At 31.1% G+C, this 22,397-nt stretch overlaps 1 protein-coding gene across 2 annotated transcripts in view; it reads left to right on the top strand.

Moving 5' to 3' along the window:
- The first annotated feature begins 4,087 nt into the window (after positions 1-4,087).
- LOC134721823 (SID1 transmembrane family member 1-like) overlaps positions 4,088-22,397 on the top strand; it is a 36,867-nt gene continuing 18,557 nt past the window's right edge. Inside the window, exons 1-13 of one of the 2 annotated variants that reach the window (XM_063585063.1) lie at positions 4,088-4,371; positions 6,418-6,444; positions 8,547-8,671; positions 10,556-10,714; positions 11,320-11,464; positions 11,964-12,047; positions 13,242-13,386; positions 14,302-14,395; positions 15,504-15,547; positions 16,047-16,118; positions 16,333-16,472; positions 18,414-18,487; positions 18,982-19,048. In XM_063585063.1, the coding sequence (XP_063441133.1) occupies positions 4,156-4,371; positions 6,418-6,444; positions 8,547-8,671; positions 10,556-10,714; positions 11,320-11,464; positions 11,964-12,047; positions 13,242-13,386; positions 14,302-14,395; positions 15,504-15,547; positions 16,047-16,118; positions 16,333-16,472; positions 18,414-18,487; positions 18,982-19,048 (1,392 nt within the window). In that variant the 5' untranslated portion in view covers positions 4,088-4,155. The remainder of the gene's footprint in view (positions 4,372-6,417; positions 6,445-8,546; positions 8,672-10,555; positions 10,715-11,319; positions 11,465-11,963; positions 12,048-13,241; positions 13,387-14,301; positions 14,396-15,503; positions 15,548-16,046; positions 16,119-16,332; positions 16,473-18,413; positions 18,488-18,981; positions 19,049-22,397) is intronic. The other variant, XM_063585064.1, reaches the window with a different exon arrangement.

Consider the following 22,397-nt stretch of genomic DNA (forward strand, 5'->3'; position numbering starts at 1 on the left):
ATGTCATTTACTAGTACTGTTATCTGTTGTTATCCCTCAGTTTCAATTCCATGTTATCTGTTTTAAACCAAATCAATTCACTGTTTTGCTGTTATTGAGACCCCCTTGTACCCCCCCTAAAATATTAAAAAAAGCACACGTTGGCACTGTTCCTACCCGGCCTTTCTTTTTCACCTCTGAATGCCAAGTGGTCTGACCATATTAGAGGATTTTTTTTTACCTAAGCCTGAAAAAGCATGAAATATCTTTAAAAACATAAGATTGACAGAGCTTCATAGGATATTAACTTCATTAGACCCATTTTTTGGAAAATGGAAACTTTACTTGGGATAACTGTATCCAGGAAGAATCTGATTTTATTTAGTCAGTTCAAAAAAGACTAGTAATTATGCTCGACTAAATACTGGTCTCAGATAGATTAATCTCGAAAAAAAACATTACATAAGCTTGGGATTCCCTCAAGAGAAGACGACAAAAAACCCAAATATCAATAAAATGCGGTGTGGGCTTTGCTCATTGTTGAAGGCCGTACGGTGACATATAATTGTTAATGTATGTGTCATTTTGGTATCTTGTGGGCAGTTGTCTCATTGGCAATCATACCACATCCTCTTTTTTTTTTATATAGCTCTGAGATCACATCATTTACAAATAATATATGATCATATATGATTGCATACATGTCTCTGTTTAAAATGAATGGCATGGATGTTAGAGCTGTGCATCAAATAGATGTATTGAAATAAATTGATATTGTATGAACATGTACATCAGTTATAATGATAGATCCATTTTTTGGCACAACGGGTCTGACAATATCATGAAAAAGTCACTATATATATGTGTATACATTTCTCTTTAATAGGGAAACATGATTACAAACATAGATATGACCTCTATGAGAGCATGATTCTATTTACTAGTGTACCGACTGAGGGGCCAACAAACCTAAGATACTATTATGACTATTTGCTATTGAAGAATAATCTAGGCAATGTTAGACAAGAGAGGGTTCCCTCCCCTAACTCACTGTGAGACTATATAATGTATAAATTAACGTAATTTATAAAAGCCCATTATTTTACATCCTTCTTTTTATATGCATGGGAAATGATTTATATAGGCTGAGCCTTTATCCAATCCCTTTATTTCAATTGTCTGAATGTAATTGTTTTAAACAACTTAAGTTTTGAATTGAAAGTTTATTGACAATTTTTATGATTGTTTTTAAAGTGGAAAATTCCAGTCTAATATGATAATTGTTTGAAAATAGATTAAAAGTATCCCTGGATTTAATAGATCAGTTATAATTGTTTAACTGGCCATCAAATAAGCTATAACCAAGGAGATTCGGTATATTGTAAAGATGTCGGAATTTCAATGGGGACTAATTGTGCACCACTTTATGCAGACCCGTATCTGTATTGTACGAATCCCATTTTTTGTCTAAAATCAACAAAGACCCATGTAAACAACATCTGATACAAAATTGAGTAACAGTTTTAGATATTTGGATGATTTTCGACTGCAGTATGCACTCTAAAGGGATTTGTACCGTCGAACTGCTTAGTTTAAATAAAGCTTATATTAAAACGGAACACTATCTAAAATATTTTTAAAGGTGCACTAGCTGTCAAATTAATGTTCACCAATTTCACTCACATTCTCATATTTGATTATAACCATGTAAATCAAATTATAAAATAGTCTAATTGTATATAAAATAAACAATTTACAGGACATGGGATCGACACTTTGAAGCTTCGTTTCGTGTGGGGATTTTTTTGGTCTTGACTCCGTCTAATTAACTATCGAGGAATTGACCTCCGAAAACCTCCGATGGTCATATAAGTGATATAAACATAAATATAGATAGAAAGAGAAAGAGAAAGAGAACACCTGTAATTGTATTTTTCTAGGTTTGTAAATTTTCATATTATAGATTACAAATACATATTAATCATCGTGTTTACCTACATTAGATTTTTTTTGTGAATAACATCGATCATTCAAATGGTTTCCCTTTGTTTCACTTTCAATATTGACATTCTTGTCCTCTAAATAACCGAACACACACATTTCATGCGTTATCCATCTCTAGCTTAGGGGTTAAATTGAAGTTCACATGAATACGTATTCAATGAGGTGGATTTTTGATTGTAGATTTGACTTATCTCTTAGCTAGTGCCCTTTAAATGGGAAACTATAAATTTTATATATCAATATTTTCACAGATATAAAAAACAATTTTAAGGGCAGTGTTTAATAGTTGTTTTAACTTTTATAGTTATTGTAAAAGTTTTCTTCCGTAGAGTTTACATAAGTGAGATTTTTATGACTGCGTAAATATTAATTGCTTTATGTGTAAATATTACGAATGTTATAGATGATTTCTGACTATCAATATGAGACACTTTGACGAAAAAAATATTATAATTTATTTTAATAATAGTATTTGTATATATACGTGTTCATGCGTTGACTCATTGGCGGATCCAGGGGGTGCAGGTTTTGGAACCCCTCTTTTTTGGGCCGATCAATGCATTTGAATGGGGACATATAGTTGTAACCCACTTTTGTCCTGAGACCCCTTTTAAATGGCTGGATCCGCCCCTGTTACTTATTGGTTGACTCTGAAAAGAGTGTCTCAATATCAAAGAAGTTCACAGAGTAACCAATCGGAATTAAGAGGTAAACAACCCTGGATACAAATATGGTGAACAGAAATTCAAAGTAATGTCATACAGTATACTTTGTCAGAGTCAGTTTATAAGTCAATGCATGAACAACTATATATTTATACTACTTATTAAAATACATAATCAACTCAAGCTGTACTAAAATTAAAATGGAGATTGAAGCCAAAAATTTAACACAAAAGGTAGATATACGATATGAATCAAGTGAAACTATGACTTGCTAAATTCCAGTTCCTCCCATGGCGATCTTTCAAGAGAAAAGTAGCAAACTTTTGACAATCGTTTATTTTAGTTAAGCCCAGTAGTCATTGATATATTCATGATTATAAATTAACTGTAAACAAATCTTTGATTTTTTGAGAAAAAAAACTAAGGCTGTTCTACCTCAGGAATAGATTACCTTAGCTGTATTTGGCAAAACCTTTCAGTACTGGCAGGGATTTTTGGTCCTCAATGCTCTCCAACTTCGTACTCTATTTGGCCTTTTAAACATTTTTTGATTGGAGCGTCACTGATATGTCTTTTGTAGACGAAACGCGCGTCTGGCGTTATTTTTTTTTCCGATATGTCCTATTTTCGGTGCAAAATATAGGGAGCATGCATTTTGTGTCCAGGGATACATGGACACGTATGTAGGCTACATTCAAAAGAGTTATAACTATATAAACAGATAAACAATCAATGTCCATTAAAGTTGATACAGAAGCCCTTCTAAATAAAACTTTTATAGATCTTTATAATCGGGAGGATACAATAACGCATTGCATATTTTAAGTTCATTACAGTAAAAGTTGCAAGAATTTGGTCAACGCAAGTTTGCCCTTTTCATAGTTCGTATAAGGGTATAATATTCTATTATATTAACGACTAATTCACTCCTTATCTTGAATATTGCACACCTTTATCCAGGAATGATTATATATTAAATACTAGTCATGATAGCCATTGATGTTCTATATGATGGATGTGTCCGGTCAGCCTAAACACAATGCAAAAAGACATTTGCAGTATAATGAATCTGATTGAATTTTCAATTGTGTCATTTGGTCATTTATATTTAATCAAGCATTTAAACTGAATTACTATATTCAATATTTGTAATTTTAATATATCGTTGTGTCCACTGATCATGTGTCCGGACACAAAATGCATGTCATCTATATTTTGCACCGAAACCTTGCCACAAATGTAATATTTTAATCCTTGTATGTATGATCAAGGATTTGTATAGTACTTACTATACAAATCCTTGGTATGATGAGGTTATTTTAGGCAGAATTTGGGTTATTTGGCCGTTATTGTCTGTTACGACTTTTGAAAAATTGTTTGGTAAAGAGATAGAACACAATGTAAACTGGTTCTTTTTATATTTGAAATTGAGGAACCAGTGCCTACTTTCGATTTGCATGTGACACAGATTACACATGATACAGACGACAACAGAAGTAAACTGGAAATGTTGACTTTTGTTCCAAGTATATGCGTATTTTCCTTTTTGACCTTGTTGCAAACTCGTTCAAGTTTTCAGACATCAAGTGCTTCAATATTATCCAGACTTTATTCACAAAAACTATCGGTCATTGATGGTCATTTCGGAAAATCTTACACGAATCACACAAATGAGAATTTAACAGTCATATACAAATTCGAATACAAAGAAATAGAGAATAAGGTACGTTTGCTACGTTCACATACAAGCCTTTGGGTATTGCCATAGAATTGAAGATTAAATCAGACTTTTTTTTTACAGAGCTGGCGGCTTCTAATATTCTAGAAAACACCTGCAACATTTCGATGCTGCACCATTGCTCTTAATCCCCATGTTATTTTTTACTATTTGCAGACCTCAAATAGTAAAAAAATAACATAAGGACCTAAGAGCTTCAGTTACATATAGGCGGCGGTTAAAAGGGGTGGGGTTCGCCCCCACCCCCCTTTTCATGGGAAAAATTTTGTTGATTATATAGGCAATCACTTAAGCAAGACTGGAGCGGGCCTCCCTTATGAAAAGTTCTGGATCCGCCACTGAAGTGACAGAATATATCTATATTTAATCAACATGACGACAGTGGTCTCTAACCAATTGAAGTCAAAGTACATACACCTTATATTTAGCCTAGACTTTTAGTATTCATATTGTCATCAGATATCTGATAAATTTGTGATGATGATAAGATGCATAGTTTTCTCTGCTATCAAAATCTTTCTGTTTGAATTACTCCACTTCCATATCATAACTGGAAAATTCATCGGACAAAGATTGAATTTAGTAGTATTAATGATTAATCCCTGTACCAAGTTTATAACCTCTTTGTTGTAGTATTACAGATTATACAGTAGTACATTGTACAATGTCAGCATGAAAGCGTATAAGACACAGATCAAGAACAGTTTCCGTATTGAGTTATTTTCTTTAGAATTGGTGTTTTCTGAGGGAAAAAAAATGTTTCAAAAACGTACAAATTTAGAAAGTACAAAACACTACATTTATAAGACATATCACAGTTATTTCAGACTTTGAATGGTTTCAGAGAAGTTGTGGCTCAAAGAAATTGATCTCTTCCTCTAGTTGTATAGAAGCTATAAGTTATAACAATTAGTTCATGGATAAAGTTAGTTGCCGAACCATTTATAACACTTACAAAATGTACATTACTTATGGTCCTTATCAAATTTTTCTCGGTTTTCTGACCATAGATATGGTCAGCAAATTGTCAAAAAATATTAAAAGAACCTAAGAGTTTCTGTTCTATTGCTGGAAGAAAGTGAACTAGTTTATATTTTAGTTCAAAAGTTGTAATTTAGAGGTTACAGCGACAGTCACAGTGTAGGCATGCAGAAACAAGTCAACTGGGAGAAGTCTATATGACATGTATAAGCTTGATTACAAATGTAACTTGTCTCATCCCTTTTGCATATTTTTAAAAAGCAAATAAAATATATTTAAACTGAACAAGTCAATTAGTCTATTCCTACATGTATTAATAGCATTATTTTATGATTTATAGAAACTAAATGATTTTTTTCTGATCCGTTTTGTTTAATATTTTTGTTAGTGTCACTGTCACAGAAATTTATTGTTAGATATGTTTAACAACATTAATTTTGTTAAAAATGGTCAAAATTTTCTCATCAATTTGCTTACCAATTTGGTTTACCATTGGTGTATCTTGCTAGATAAATTATCACTGAAATGTTCTATCCCTCTATTCAGTGGAGGGGGAAATCGATTTAAAGAAAATCCCAACATTACTTTGTTTAAAGTTTTGGCTGTTGGCAAAAAGACCTTTGAAAAAAATACTTCTATATGTATAAAAAATTTGGATCTTGCATATATATATGACAAAAAAAATAAAATACTAGGCATTGAAATTGATTATCTGTTTAAAGTTTTATGTTCATATCATATATATATGTAAATATTCTCGATATGCTACAAGTAAAGTTGATCCATTAGGGTAAAAAATCTTTCAAATTTGCTGCCACAACTTTATTGAACAGCCTTCCAAACCATTTCAGGACTGAAAATAGTTTTCACATTTCAAAAGTTTTATTCAGTCCTGGAACAGTTTTGAATATTGCTGTTCTGCTTGTAGATACATATAACTCTTTGAGCCATTCATTATACATTTGTATTTACTTATGTTGATTTTTGTTGCCTTTAATAATTTTAAAATTAATGTATTTCTTCACAAAAAAATACTAATTTAAATTTTAGTTTCTGCCACATATTTCCAGAAATTGGGTAATGATGGCATGTTGCAAATATTTGTTCTATGAAATTTCAAGATCTCAAAGCTTTTAATCTGATGATACTACAGTTCCTAACTTTTTGTTAGATTTTCTTAAAAGTAATCTTTTTATTTTTAAAATAATTACATGTACCATATTTTTAATCTAAATTTTCAAACTTTTAAATAGTTAAAACATGCTTTAAATAACTTCATTCTAAACTTGCTGCTTAATTTTGATTGCATGCTATGTGAATATTTATTTTGTGGGAGTCCCTTTGAAAAAAACTGCAGTGGTATCGGATTTCCTTTATACATCCCAATAAGTGTCTTACATTTAGGGATTCTGATGAAAAATTTATATCCAGAAAGAAGAATCCTTATGATACCATTATTGGCATACATTCAGATCATGCAATGAGTTAAATAATACATGTATATATACAGAGATTTTATAAATAACTGAAATTTGAAACCCTTCAGAAAGTTTGAAGTTTTTGACTTATTTATTTTGGTTTTGTCTTAAGCATGCAACCTTAGTTTTCCAACAGAAAGTATCAACTATTCTATCAAAGTGAAAACTTCAATAACATCACTGTTCCTTTTGCTTTCTATGTTTAATCTGTAAGTGCATGGCTTTTGTGGAATGTTCTTTACAACATCACAAGAAAAATGGTGCATAGTTTGCTTTGTTATTTTATTGCTTCATGTAGGTAGACCTTGATTGGTTGATTGGTTAGGAATCACTCAGAAGTCATCACCAGTTGACAATAAACATGATAAAGAAATCTTCCTTATAAGTCATTCAATTATATATTACTCATTGTACAAGCAAAATTTTGGTAAAAGTTTTTTGGCTTCAGTAAAAGAGAATGATCAGTTAATCTCCAGTATACATGTTACTTCAATCAATCTATTGCATGCAGTGACACAGGTCTTGTTTAATGTCAGACAGAAGTGCTGAAAAGCAGCAGAAAAAGACATCTAAACTTAATGTTTTTCATATAAAAAACAAATGAAATACTGTAAATTCAGAAATTATTGCGTGCATTTATTATTGCGATTTTGTCATTTTACACTTGAATGCAATTTTAATTTTTACGATTTTGAGAAAAGTCATGCTTACTTCAGTTAAAATATTACAAAATGCAAGTTTTAATTATTGCGTTTACAACTCAGTCGCATTATTTGCAATTATAAAAACCTCGCAAAAATTTCTGAATTTACAGTAGTTGGATTTAAAAGCACGTTTTTTGCAATGTCTGTAGATCAGATGTTGATTTTTGGTACATTATGTACATAATAAATTGTTAAATGATGACTTGCAGATCAAGTTGGTGTTTCATTCTGGGAGGCTGATTTTTAGGGGGAATAACAGCGCTTGCACAGTTACAAAACTTGATGAATAGTGTATTTGACCTGCAGATCAATAGCATATTTATTGTATTTGATTACTATTTACCGATCAAGTTTCTTTTTCACTTTAGTTTTAAACTGACTTTACTATAAGCTTTCATCACACAACAGTACTGCCAAATGTTCATGTTACAAATAGTAAAAGAGAAAACAATAGATAAAGGAAAATGAGGTGAATTAGCATGAAAATGAGTGTGTGTCATTCTAATTGGGTAAGACTTCGTAGCCCTGTATCTAGTTTATTAGACAATTGAATAAAAGGGTTAGTGTGGTATAAAGAGACAGCAACCCAAAGACGAAAATAACTAAAACACATTTAAAGGGCAACATACAACCTCAAACAATAGATTATTCCTAGTTTACACAAGTTGTGATATGTATGGATTCAACAAAAACAATCAGAGATCTGTCAGTAATACCTAATTCTCCAGATAGCAAAGAACATTAAGATATGACATACATATATATACTTCTACAGATGATGTTTCTTACATGTGGCAGGCCCTTAAGAATAATGAGAGGTGAAAATATATTTTTTGAATTTCAACTCACCATCTTTTAAAACTCCTTTAGTATATAAACATACAATGACATAAACAAAAGGGATGGGCATTTTTTTTAATTCACCAGTGCTTGGTCCAAATGACCTTCAGAATAACATATATATACATTTTTTATTTTATTTCTTTGTTGATTTCAGACAACAGCAGTTAGAATCAGCATTAAACTTCTAAATACAGCAGACGAAGACTTTCCGCTACTCTTTGTTGCTAGGCAACAGAGAGGAGTAATATCATGGCAGCTCCCACTACCTTTAGAAAATATGTAAGTCTTGAAAATATATAAGTCTTGAATATAGACACGAGAAAGAATTCTTGCATTGTCTTTTATTTTTTTAAGAGGATGAGAATATGAATAAAGAAGAATTTAGATCCACAAAATACCCTTTTATTTGCAATTTTGACAATCCAAATTTAGGATTTTTAAAAACATTTTAAAATATACTATGAACATAAAAATTGTATTTTATTTGTCATAATTTTTGCAACATTTTAAATTGATTTAAAAAATATGGAAAAATATGAATTTATAAGTAGGACTTAAAAAAATAAGGAAATGAAGTAGTTCCTGATTATATGTAATTGTATCCTGGATTAATAATATCCAATAGGGAATTGTAATCATCAAATAAATTTTTGTAAAGTATGTAATCATTTTTAGTTATTATAATTTGTTTTAACTCTATATATTTAAAGCACATCTATCCATTTATCACTAAAAAGTGTGCATAGAAAAATATTCAGCATTGATTTATTTATTAATTTTGGACATTGAAGGACATATCAAATGCAATAAAAATGCATATAATAGAATACAGATTAAAGAAGTTGTAGAAGTTTAAGTACTGAAGAAAGCAAAAGCTAAAAGGAGGGAATTAGGAGATAACTGTATTTTAAGCTACGACGGCATCAATTGGGGATTTGATGGTCACAAATTAAGTTTACTGGCGACGCGTTAGCGGAGACAGTAAACGGGTATTTGCGACCACCAAATCCCAAATTGATGCCGTCGGAGCTTAAATCACAATATTGTTATCTCCATTCTTATGAAACTGACAGAAAGCAACGTTAAACATGTATTTGAAATCTGTCATATGCTGTTTGCGCTTGCGCGTACGTCCCATAACATCAATTGTCAATTGATGCCATGTAAAAAAGTGACAATAGCCAATTAAAATGAACGTTACAAACGTTGTTGCATTAGAATCATTGTTTTATGTGGTTGAAATTTTTGTTGATTGGACAAAACACAGCATGTCTTTTGATACATTTTTTTTCTTCATTTTTTTATACTGCATGGAAAATATGGAAACCTTAAGTAAATAACTTAACATGCTTAATGTGTATTTTTTTGATCACCTAAATTGATTGGTCATTCATCTGAACCCATGACAACTGGTATTCAAAAAGTAGTGGGGAATATCAAGTCAAATGTAACTACTTATTTCAGATTGTATACTATTTTGCAATTTTGGACATCTAAATAGTAAATCCTGTAGCTAGTTTGGACAGTTAGATAATTCATATTACTTAGTGGTAATGAGTGATGAATTGTATGACAGTATACCTTAAAGAATTATTTCCCTCTTGAATCTTTTATTTTTCGGGATTCTCCACTTATAATACAAGATTACAAGTTACCCAATTTAATTTGATGGATATCAATTTAAAAATATAGATTCTATCACTATATCGAGTGTAATATGATATTTATCCACTCGAGACAGTTCAATTTTGAAATTTAAAAAAGTGGATAAGTATCTTATTGCACAAGATTTTGTGGTGGAATTGCCTTCTCTAATTATTTTTAAAGGATATTCAGACAAACTCAATATTTCTTTTCAAATGATCTTCAAAAAGATATGTTCTTTCCTTGTGACGCCATCAGACAAGGTTGCACCCCTTTATTCATGACGTCACAATAGTAAATTCAAAGGAAAGCAAGAAATTTGACATCATATTAAATGAAAATAATCAACAGGTTAGGAAAAGGATAAATCATGTAAGAATTAGAGAAAATATCTTATCCATTTTATCACCACTTGATTTCCTGTAATTACTGGTTTAGTTTTAAATTGCAATAACATCTTTAGAAGCACTGATTATTCAATTAAAACTATAAAATTTGAATATTTATTTAATTTTCTAGCTATGAATATGAGTATGCCAGTAGAACGTTATGTCCATTAGACCAGCGGCATAGGAAGGCAGATATGAAACAAGTTATGTATGCTGAAATATCATCTATGAGTGTTAAAAATTTAAATTTTTCACTAAAAGCCAGTAAAATCAGTGATTTTGAATTGAAGTAAGTAAATATTTTAATTTCATGATTTCAACATCTCTTCTAACTTAAAACTGGATGTGAAGAAATCATTAATCAATCATTCTCACTTAAAATGTTCAAGCAATCTCGATACAGTGTTTATAGATTTCTTGGTTTTCATGCAAAATTCTTCAATATTTTCTACTGGATTTAAACCACCAACAGTCAAGAATCATTTTACAAGTATTATAAGATTTAAATTTTAGAAAAATATGAGTCCAAATGTTTAAAGATATAATGCTTTAAAAAGGAATCTTTGTTATGGGAAAAACTCGAATGGAAAGTTATAGCATAAATTTATGTTAAACCCATCATGGTCAGGGTTCTTTCGGGAAAATAGAAAGTCCAGTCAACAAATTTTGTTATTATAAGAAATGATGCTTATAACCTCTACATGTTTTATTGCTTAGATATGAATTATATTTGTATCATCGTCATGATATTGAATGAAAGAAATCTCATCATGCTCATAAATACAATCAAACTGGTAAAAAATTCTCTACGGATTTTTCAAGTCTATGTCTTACAACTCATTTGTTTATACTGGAATAGAAAATTTAACCAGACAAAATTTTAACCTTTTGTAGGCCAGGAGAGGTAAAGAATTTATCACTAACACCGTCAGAGCCACAATATTATATGTACACATTTCCAAGGAATATAGATTCTGTTATTGTCAAGGTTGAGTCTGGAGACAGGAAATGTATGGTGTTGTCTGTTCAAGATATACAGGTTGGTATTGTCTGTTCTGTTATACCAACAACTTATAGCCAGACTCAGGGAGTTCCCCCATTCATTGCAGAAACACTGGGCCCCTAATTGGTGAGCTCAGTGTGTTTATTTGAAACAAAAATCAATTGCAGATGGTTATTAAGTGTAAAAATAGTTATTCTTGATATGGAAAATAAACCAGTTGAAAATACATGTACTATCTAAACAACCCAATATCAAAACATACTATTTCAGAATATTGATTTTTTTTGAAAATTGAATTTCAGTCTGTTCTATATATTTGGATTTGATTGGACAATAAACATTGACATGAAGTGAAGTTAATGCTTATTGTCCAATCAAATTCCAATATATAGTAAACAGACTGAAACAAACTACCTACATGTTGTTTACAAACATTCAAACAAACATAGTTAGGAAGTTGATCAAAGGTTTGATTTGCATGCTTTGATAGAAGAGCTGTAAAAGAGTAATATTCATTGACCTTTATATTTTACAGTGTCCAGTATTTGATTTGGATAAGGATGTAGAATTCTCTGGAACGTATCAGACTGTAACAAAACAAGGAGCTATTACAGTAGAGGTTTGTAAACCATTGTTTTCTTCTAGCCAATGTTAGATAACTGAGTATTTTATTCTAGTTTCTCTAATTCTTCGTCAATTTATCCCTTTCTGCACCCATTGTATAAAAAAATTTAATCAACGTGTGGTTCGTTTGATCTCAGTACTTCATTGGTTAAAATCCGATTATGACGTCAAATTTTCTTGCTTTCCTTTGAAACTCTTATTGGGACGGCAAGAAAAAAGGCGACCATGCCTGATGACGTCACATAGAAAGAACACATCTTTTTTGCAGATCATTCAAAAAGAAGGAATAAGTTTGCCTGCATAATGTTAGAAAATCATTAGAGAAACATATTCCACCACTAAATCTTGTATAATACGATATTTATACACTCTCGACAGTTAAATTTTTGAAAATTTGAAAATTTAACTGTCTCGAGTGGATAAATATCGTATTACACTTGATGCAGTTGTAGAATCTATATTTATACAATTATTGGTGTTAACAATATTTTATTATCAATTATACAAGATCATTTTATATACATTTTCACAAATAGGATTCAGAAACAAGCAACAAGTGATATAATAGTGATTACTATTAATGCTCAGTATTAATGTTATGCCATACAATGAAAATCTATGTAAAAACTCAGGTAAACTTTTGATATCTCATATAAGCTAAAAGGGATAATTTTGCTCACTTCATTGTCCATTTATCTGGTGTTGGAATCTATATCAGACTTTCATTGGTGTAAGTTTTATACTTTGGGCCACAATTAAAAATATTTTGGTTTGCCCAAACCCTACCCAAAGGTTGAGACAGTGGGTAGGTAGGTAGGCATTTTTTTTTCTTTTTCAAAAAGATTAATTGAAGTATCGGGTGTTTGTTAGTCTTCATGCCTATCTGATTAATAAGAAACTTCTTCAAATCAGGTCAATAAAAGAATTTGAGTAGGCAGCTTTTTTCTGGGTAGCTAGAATTTGGGCAAACAAACCTATTTTTTTTTATGGCCTTGTGTTGAAGGACTCCCTGTGACTTTGAGATGAAGAACAGATAAAAACATGCTTTTCCTATTTTTGTCACAGTGGATCAACAAATGTGAATATGTGTACGTGTATAAATGAATTAGTTCAGTTTGATTTCTAGGCTAAGAACCCCTCAGAGCAAAACAATTTTTTTTTTTAATCTTTTTTTTTAATCCTATTTCAGAAAAAGAAGTACATGGAGGAATCTTTCTACATTGTATTGGTAATGAAACCAAAAGATTATGAATGTAATGGTATAGATGAAATCCAACTGCCTGGTGAAGAAAGAACTAAACATTTGACAGTCAGAGTATATGGCACCATCAGTAGTAAGTTTGGCAATTGAGAAAGTTATACATGCCATATATAATATAAAGTTGTTGAGCCTATTCCAAATGTTTACGCAAGGCAGGAGACATGCTCATTCTTCATTGTTGAAGCCTATACAGTGACCTATCGCTTTTAAATTCTGTGTCATTTGGTCTCTTGTGAAGAGTTGTCTCATTGGCAATCATACCACATCTCCTTTTTTATACAGACTATCTGCCATGCATAAGAATTTTATGGCTCATTCCATACACCAACTCAAACTTTCAATGATACTGGTTTGCCAGTCACACATGCACATTATGCAATACTGAACTGAAAATAAAGACTAGCTTTTAAAACAGCTATTGTAACTATCCCATCAAGAAAAAGAAATTAAAGAAAAGATGTTTTATTTCTGGTTTAATTTTGGAATGAAGATTTAAAAAAAATTACAAATATCAAGGTCTTTTATAATATATTTCAGGTCTTCAATGTATAAATATTTTTCAGGTTCTAAGTATTATATTGGTATAGTTGGAGCATTGGCTATATTTGGTGGATTTTACCTGATAGCCTTTATGTACATATTTTTCAGGTTCAAAGTATTATATTGGTATAGTTGGAGCATTGGCTATATTTGGTGGATTTTACCTGATAGCCTTTATGTACATATTTTTCAGGTTCTAAGTATTATATTGGTATAGTTGGAGCATTGGCTATATTTGGTGGATTTTACCTGATAGCCTTTATGTACATATTTTTCAGGTTCAAAGTATTATATTGGTATAGTTGGAGCATTGGCTATATTTGGTGGATTTTACCTGATAGCCTTTATGTACATATTTTTCAGGTTCTAAGTATTATATTGGTATAGTTGGAGCATTGGCTATATTTGGTGGATTTTACCTGATAGCCTTTATTTACATATTTTTCAGGTTCTAAGTATTGTATTGGTATAGTTGGAGCACTAGCTATATTTGGTGGATTTTACCTGATAGCCTTTATGATTGGATGCTGTTATCATGGATGGTAAGTTGGTTAAAGAAAATGTTGGGATCACTTAACCCATGTGAATCTAATAATAAATAATATTTGGATCACTTAAGTTGGTACCAAACATTTTCACTAAAATTAATTTGGCTCGTTTAATTTTCCTAAAATGTTAACCAAGTATTTACTTTGGCCCTTTAACAAAAATATAAAAATTTCAAAAACTTTGAACCTACGCTTTTGTCAGAAAAATTACACTGTTTTTTTTAGCAGTTTGACAAACACCAATTTTGATCGCTGAGAAGCTTTTAAACATTCCCTTTACAACACAACGTAATTAAAACGTTTAGCTGACTTTACAGAGTTATCTCCCTGTAGTGTTAGACACCACCTTAACCCCTATGAATCTAATAATAAATAATATTGGAATCACTTAATCCCTATGAATCTAATAATAAATAATATTGGGATCACTTAATCCCTATGAGTCTAAAATTAGATTTGTCATGCTCTTTAAACTTAATATTTAAAAATTATAAAGAAAAAAAGGAGAAACAACAATTGCCTGTTCATTCAAAAGAGTACAAATGATATGTCTTCATGTCTAAAAATAGTCAAATTGTATAAAATAACAATAACAATCAGACAAAGATGTTGTACAAATTAAGCTCCAATTGGCATATGAAATATTATTTTTTTCAAAGTATTTGAAAAATTGTAACCAGTTGTGGCAAACTTACTTCTGAACTCTAATTTAATATTCATAGTTAATTTATTTTCATAAAGGGGGCATCATGTTTTCAGGTTAAGTGTCTTTCCTTCATCTGTCTGTTCCACTTCAGGTTAAAGTTCTTAGTCAAGGTAGTGTTTGATGAAATTGAAATCCAATCAACTTGAAACTTAGTACACATGTTCCCTATGATATAATCTTTCTAATTATAATGCCAAATTAGAGTTTTGACCCCAATATCACGGTCCATTAAACATAGAAAATGGTAGTTCATGAGTGACATCCATGTACTATGGACACATTCTTGTGTAATATTAGATACAGATTTTTTTTTTTAATTTTGCCATGTATTGAAATCATGAAATACTTCACCTGTTTTCTATTGAAGTAAATTTTGTTTTGTTTTTGTGTTTGCAGTCAAAAGAATAGAGGGGTTTGGATAATTGAAGAAGAGAAATCAGGTATTTTATTTTTATTTTGCAATGATTTTCTTCATTCTATCTTAAGTTTTTAGAATTGGGTTGACATCAAAACCTAATATAGCCTTACTGGTCAATGTTCTTTCCAGACATATATTAAATATTGATGAAGCACATGTAGGAATATTCCCAAAATAATCGAAATGAACTTGTCTTTATTAATTCTGCTTATTAAACATTGATATGGTGTTCTAAGGAGACCTACTGCTGTGTAGATAATCTCCTTTACTCCTTAGCTCTTTGGTGGGTAGCTGTTCTTGGTATTTTTGGTATCTCAACTTGAAGTTTTATGGCTACTTCTCATCAGGGCTTCATTGTATTACCATTTGATGAGATTGTGGCCAGAACAATTGATTGATTGTTAGTGTTTTAACACCACTTTTAATTTTTTGAATTCACCTTGATTTGATTTCCAAGAATAAATAATGTGAATATTAATTGATAAATAAATTAAAAAAAAAAATTGAATTTATTTTTGTAGAAGCTGAAGGAGAGACAGAAGATTTACTTAACAGAAGTAACACATTACCAGGATCATATGGGTCAACTACAGGTAAGCAACTTTGTACTTAGATTCATTGTTAAGATTTGTAATAAAGTAATTCTTTGGGAGATGTAGAAGTAGCAATTTATATACAGATGTTCATTATAACACATTTGGTTAAAATGCTGTATTTGGTATCACGTAAAAGCAGGCACAACTTATTGCTGTTTTAAAAATGGTGATGTCTAGCTTTTTTTTTCTGATATGATTTTTTTCTTAATAGGCAATGAGAGTGATGTGATGGACAGATCTTTACATGAGATACAGACACCCAGTAATACTACTGTAGACACAGATTCTGTAGATTCTAGCATTGATTTCCTGCCTGATGCTGACAAGGAGAAAGATGTATTTAGGACAAAGGTTAGGGATAAAAAAAAAAAAATTATCTGATTTTAATACACCAAGCGTACCAAAGGGGACATTAAGTTTTACCCTTGTCTGTCCGTCCGTACTTCCCAAATTTGGTTTCTGTTCTCTAACTTTAGTTTGCCACTACCAAATGTTATGAAACTAATATACAATGCTCATTACAAAAAAACACAGATAAAGTTTGGATTTTGGTAGCATCACTTAAACTGTTCTAGAGTTATGTCCCTTTATCAAGGAAAAAATTGATGAATTTTTAGTTTCCCTTCTCTATCTTTTAGAAGTATGCCTCAACCAAAGGTTATGAAACTGATTAACAATACTTATTACTACAAAACTCATATCAAATACAAAGGTTAGCCTCACTTTTACTGATTTTATATGATTTGCAAGTGGAGGCATCATCTGTGTCCAATGGACACATTCTCCATTTGTTTTATTTTTTTATTGTTTTAAAAATGAAATCTATCTATGAGTTATGTGTCGTGATTTTGAAAAAGTCACAAAAGGGATCAAATGAAGTGAAGTAAGTTGTATGCTGTCTGAACAAAAGTTTTCATGGTATGACTGTAATTGATCATTATTTTACACAAAGTAAAAATTGTTTCCTGGTTCTTAGAAACTGATTGCACTGGATTGTAGGGCTTTTATTTTGTATTTTATTATAACTTTTGATTTTTTTCCATATATATGTCATTCATGGAGTCGTTCCTCTGATTATTGTTTCTGTTATGATCCTTTTAAGGTCCTCAATTTCAATGTCAACACTCTTTGAAAGAAAACGTATCTTGGTATGACAGTCATATGTTAAAATCTTCATGATTAATAATAAGTTTTTCGTACGAATCTCATATGTTTGTCTTTCTACTGGAAGACTGTACACAAATAATAGTATTTATAGACCTTAAACCTCAGAACTTCGTGTAAAATTGACTATGTCAGAAACTTTTTTAAGAACTGCACAATTAACCTTAATTGACCTTCCCCCTGAAAAAATAAAGCTGAAATTAACAATTAACATGTCCTCTGATTGGCTGAAAGTGTTTGTCTATCAGATCATTGACATAATTTTATAACAACGGTGCATCATCAACGTTTTTTTAATGATTTACTCCGTCATAAAATAAAATTTAGAATTGAATTATTAGGAATGATTGTTATATATTTTGCTATCTATTCAAAATAACATAAAAAAATGAGGTGCACACTATAAAATAACCTGTTGCGCAGATTATTCAGTGTGCACCACATTTTTGATTTTATTTCTTCGAAGACAGAAAGAAAATATTACAATCATTCCTTAAATATGCAGAAGAATGGAAATTCTGAATTGATATATATGTGCATAAATTAATTCATTTGAAATGAAGATGTACAACAAAGCAGCTACAACAGAGATAAGATATTGTGAAAAAGATATTCCCAAAGTCTATTGCAATAGTTGCTATTCACTAGATGCTATTTGTTAGGAATACAAACTCTGGTAAATCTAACCCTGTGATTGCTTAAGATATCAGTCAGAAACACTAACATATTTTATTTTACACAGTTCGGTGTGTTTGTATTTATTTCTTCTGAAAATAGATGCATTTGATTGGTTATATTAAGTGGTAAATAAATATCCATTGATTCGATGCTTAAAATTTATTTGTAAATTATTTTTATTTCTTTACGCTAAAATAATAACTGGTTAAAGTCAGATTTATGTAATTTTCATTCATGTGTATATTTATGTATATATTGGAGAAGACGTTACTAAGTTGAAAAACTTGTGTCTAATCCATTTGTCATTTTTGAACAATAAAATATGTTTTGACACCAGTCAGAAACCATGAAATTTTAAATCATCAGACCAATGTCTTTTTTAGCACAACATATAGTTATTGAAAAGTGACACAAATAATTTGTATTGTAATTTTTGTCTTATTTTGTCAGACTATTTTGTTTGTTGTTGACCTTGCAAGAAAAAGTAGGAAAAAGGTAGCCAAGAGTTACAGTTTATTTTGCAGGTAAAATATATAACATACATATTTTATAACCTTGCTTATGTTTATAGAAATATGTTTCTTCTATTGGTTAAGACTGACTGTCTTTAACTGAACTCTAGATTTAAACACTGGATTATTTTATTTTCAAATTATATATTAACATGGATTTAGGCATAAATTATATTTGATTTATTTTATAATTTGATTTAATGATTTTGCCAAAGTTTGCGGCTTTGCGCTGCACAAGCCTTTCAAATATTATTTAACATTTGAATTTGTGATATTTTTTTTCACCCACCAAATCCAAGAAAATTGATTTCCCACGAATTAAAGATGAATCCTTACTTTTTAGAATAGTTGAAAAAGGTTTTCTTATTTTTTTCCTGCAAAAATAAAACACATTAATATTGTTCTTAATTTAATTCGCTATGCTTCTTTAATATATAGTGAAAGCTGAACTACTAAAATGCAGAACACAATTTTGAAAATGCATGACGTAATATCTTTGCTTACAGAAATTTAGCAGCTATTTCCATTTTCTACGGCCTTGCAGTACTGCAGTTGGTGTTAACCTATCAAACGGTATATATACAATATGTATGGACTATGGTCATCTCCACAAACTGTTATTTAAGGCGAAATTGGGAAGGGTTTGTAGATATGAATAAATATCATCAAATGAAATTAACACAATTTCATAAACATCAATATTTTAAATATTTAAAAAAATTAAGTATTTAATGCTTTAGCTTTATACCTATTTCTATCTTATCTTACACAAATATCTGTTTCTTCTACAAATATTTCAATATTGCAACTCAGCTTGCAACCATTGTGTTGTAATCTTAAAACTTTGTCTTTATAGCAGGATGTTAAATGCTTAAAAAGCTAAGGAATTCAGATTTTCTTGAATTGTTGAGAACGTCATCTGTGTGGGCAGTTTATCGTTAACTGTTTGACTTCTCTGCTTATTTGATAAAAAAAATGTATTAAAGAATTATTATGAAAAAATGTTGGTTTTAAAACTGAAAAAGTTGAACAAACAGCATTGTTTGATACAGAATACCAGATCTTTTTTTACATCTTAATAATACATAAAAAAATATAAATCAATTGCTTTCAAAAAGCAATTGTAAACGGTCTTTCCCCCTTTGAAACATAGATTGATTTGGGGGGGGGGGGGGGTTTGTTTGATTTGTTTATTTGTTTGTTTTGTTTGTTTGTTTGTTTGTTTGTTTGTTTCTGTAAGGGGTCTAGTATTGTGTTACCGGAGAAGTTTCATGTTTAGTTTGGAAAGTTTTTATTTTATTTTAGGTCCAGCGCGCGCGCCAGATTGAGGAGACACCACGTGACGCGTGTTTATATTAAGAAAAACTTAGTCTTTTTATTTCTCTTTAGGTCGGGACGTTGGACAGACAACATCTATAGAGATGGAATGTACACAATGTAATTTCTTTGGTCATTATAGGAAATTGACATTTTGATCACAGTTCACCAGCAGTGCATGATTTGGATTTAATTGATCCGGTGTAACTTTAAAACACGTTTAAGGATTATTTTCTTAAAATGTATATTTTTCAGCACCAGTTTGTAACAGATAAGTTTTTCAATCCAGGAGCGGACATTTTTATTGTAGGATCTCATTGAGAATTACGGACCTAGCAAGCGATTTTTACGGCATTGCCATTCTTTTTCTCTAGGAAAAGTCTTGAGAGATATCGGCACCACGTTGTTTTATGAACCTTTAGTACATGTATGCCCTGCTGACTGTAAATTTTGGGATCGATTGGACTTGTAGTTTCAGAGTTTAAGTGATAACAAGGAGGTGGATTTTTTTTTCAGAAGAGATGTAAGAACAATATAATAGGGAAAAAACTGGAGTTGTCGTTCGTTTAACGTTGATAGGATAGATAGCACACAAACTACATTCAGTTGTAAGTGGAGGGTAAAAAAAATGGGGGGGGGGGGGCAAAAGGGGGTCTCCGGGATTTTTTTTTTTTTTTTTTTTGTATTAACGGAACAGAATGGTTAAAAAGGCCTTTTTACAATATAAATCAATTGCTTTCAAAAAGCAATTGTAAACGGTCTTTCCCCCTTTGAAACATAGATTGATTTGGGGGGGGGGGGGTTTGTTTGATTTGTTTATTTGTTTGTTTTGTTTGTTTGTTTGTTTGTTTGTTTGTTTCTGTAAGGGGTCTAGTATTGTGTTACCGGAGAAGTTTCATGTTTAGTTTGGAAAGTTTTTATTTTATTTTAGGTCCAGCGCGCGCGCCAGATTGAGGAGACACCACGTGACGCGTGTTTATATTAAGAAAAACTTAGTCTTTTTATTTCTCTTTAGGTCGGGACGTTGGACAGACAACATCTATAGAGATGGAATGTACACAATGTAATTTCTTTGGTCATTATAGGAAATTGACATTTTGATCACAGTTCACCAGCAGTGCATGATTTGGATTTAATTGATCCGGTGTAACTTTAAAACACGTTTAAGGATTATTTTCTTAAAATGTATATTTTTCAGCACCAGTTTGTAACAGATAAGTTTTTCAATCCAGGAGCGGACATTTTTATTGTAGGATCTCATTGAGAATTACGGACCTAGCAAGCGATTTTTACGGCATTGCCATTCTTTTTCTCTAGGAAAAGTCTTGAGAGATATCGGCACCACGTTGTTTTATGAACCTTTAGTACATGTATGCCCTGCTGACTGTAAATTTTGGGATCGATTGGACTTGTAGTTTCAGAGTTTAAGTGATAACAAGGAGGTGGATTTTTTTTTCAGAAGAGATGTAAGAACAATATAATAGGGAAAAAACTGGAGTTGTCGTTCGTTTAACGTTGATAGGATAGATAGCACACAAACTACATTCAGTTGTAAGTGGAGGGTAAAAAAAATGGGGGGGGGGGCAAAAGGGGGTCTCCGGGATTTTTTTTTTTTTTTTTTTTGTATTAACGGAACAGAATGGTTAAAAAGGCCTTTTTACAATATAAATCAATTGCTTTCAAAAAGCAATTGTAAACGGTCTTTCCCCCTTTGAAACATAGATTGATTTGGGGGGGGGGGGGTTTGTTTGATTTGTTTATTTGTTTGTTTTGTTTGTTTGTTTGTTTGTTTGTTTGTTTCTGTAAGGGGTCTAGTATTGTGTTACCGGAGAAGTTTCATGTTTAGTTTGGAAAGTTTTTATTTTATTTTAGGTCCAGCGCGCGCGCCAGATTGAGGAGACACCACGTGACGCGTGTTTATATTAAGAAAAACTTAGTCTTTTTATTTCTCTTTAGGTCGGGACGTTGGACAGACAACATCTATAGAGATGGAATGTACACAATGTAATTTCTTTGGTCATTATAGGAAATTGACATTTTGATCACAGTTCACCAGCAGTGCATGATTTGGATTTAATTGATCCGGTGTAACTTTAAAACACGTTTAAGGATTATTTTCTTAAAATGTATATTTTTCAGCACCAGTTTGTAACAGATAAGTTTTTCAATCCAGGAGCGGACATTTTTATTGTAGGATCTCATTGAGAATTACGGACCTAGCAAGCGATTTTTACGGCATTGCCATTCTTTTTCTCTAGGAAAAGTCTTGAGAGATATCGGCACCACGTTGTTTTATGAACCTTTAGTACATGTATGCCCTGCTGACTGTAAATTTTGGGATCGATTGGACTTGTAGTTTCAGAGTTTAAGTGATAACAAGGAGGTGGATTTTTTTTTCAGAAGAGATGTAAGAACAATATAATAGGGAAAAAACTGGAGTTGTCGTTCGTTTAACGTTGATAGGATAGATAGCACACAAACTACATTCAGTTGTAAGTGGAGGGTAAAAAAAATGGGGGGGGGGGCAAAAGGGGGTCTCCGGGATTTTTTTTTTTTTTTTTTTTGTATTAACGGAACAGAATGGTTAAAAAGGCCTTTTTACAAT

This window comes from Mytilus trossulus, chromosome 6 (genome assembly GCF_036588685.1).
Source record: "Mytilus trossulus isolate FHL-02 chromosome 6, PNRI_Mtr1.1.1.hap1, whole genome shotgun sequence".
NCBI classification, from domain to species: domain Eukaryota; kingdom Metazoa; phylum Mollusca; class Bivalvia; order Mytilida; family Mytilidae; genus Mytilus; species Mytilus trossulus.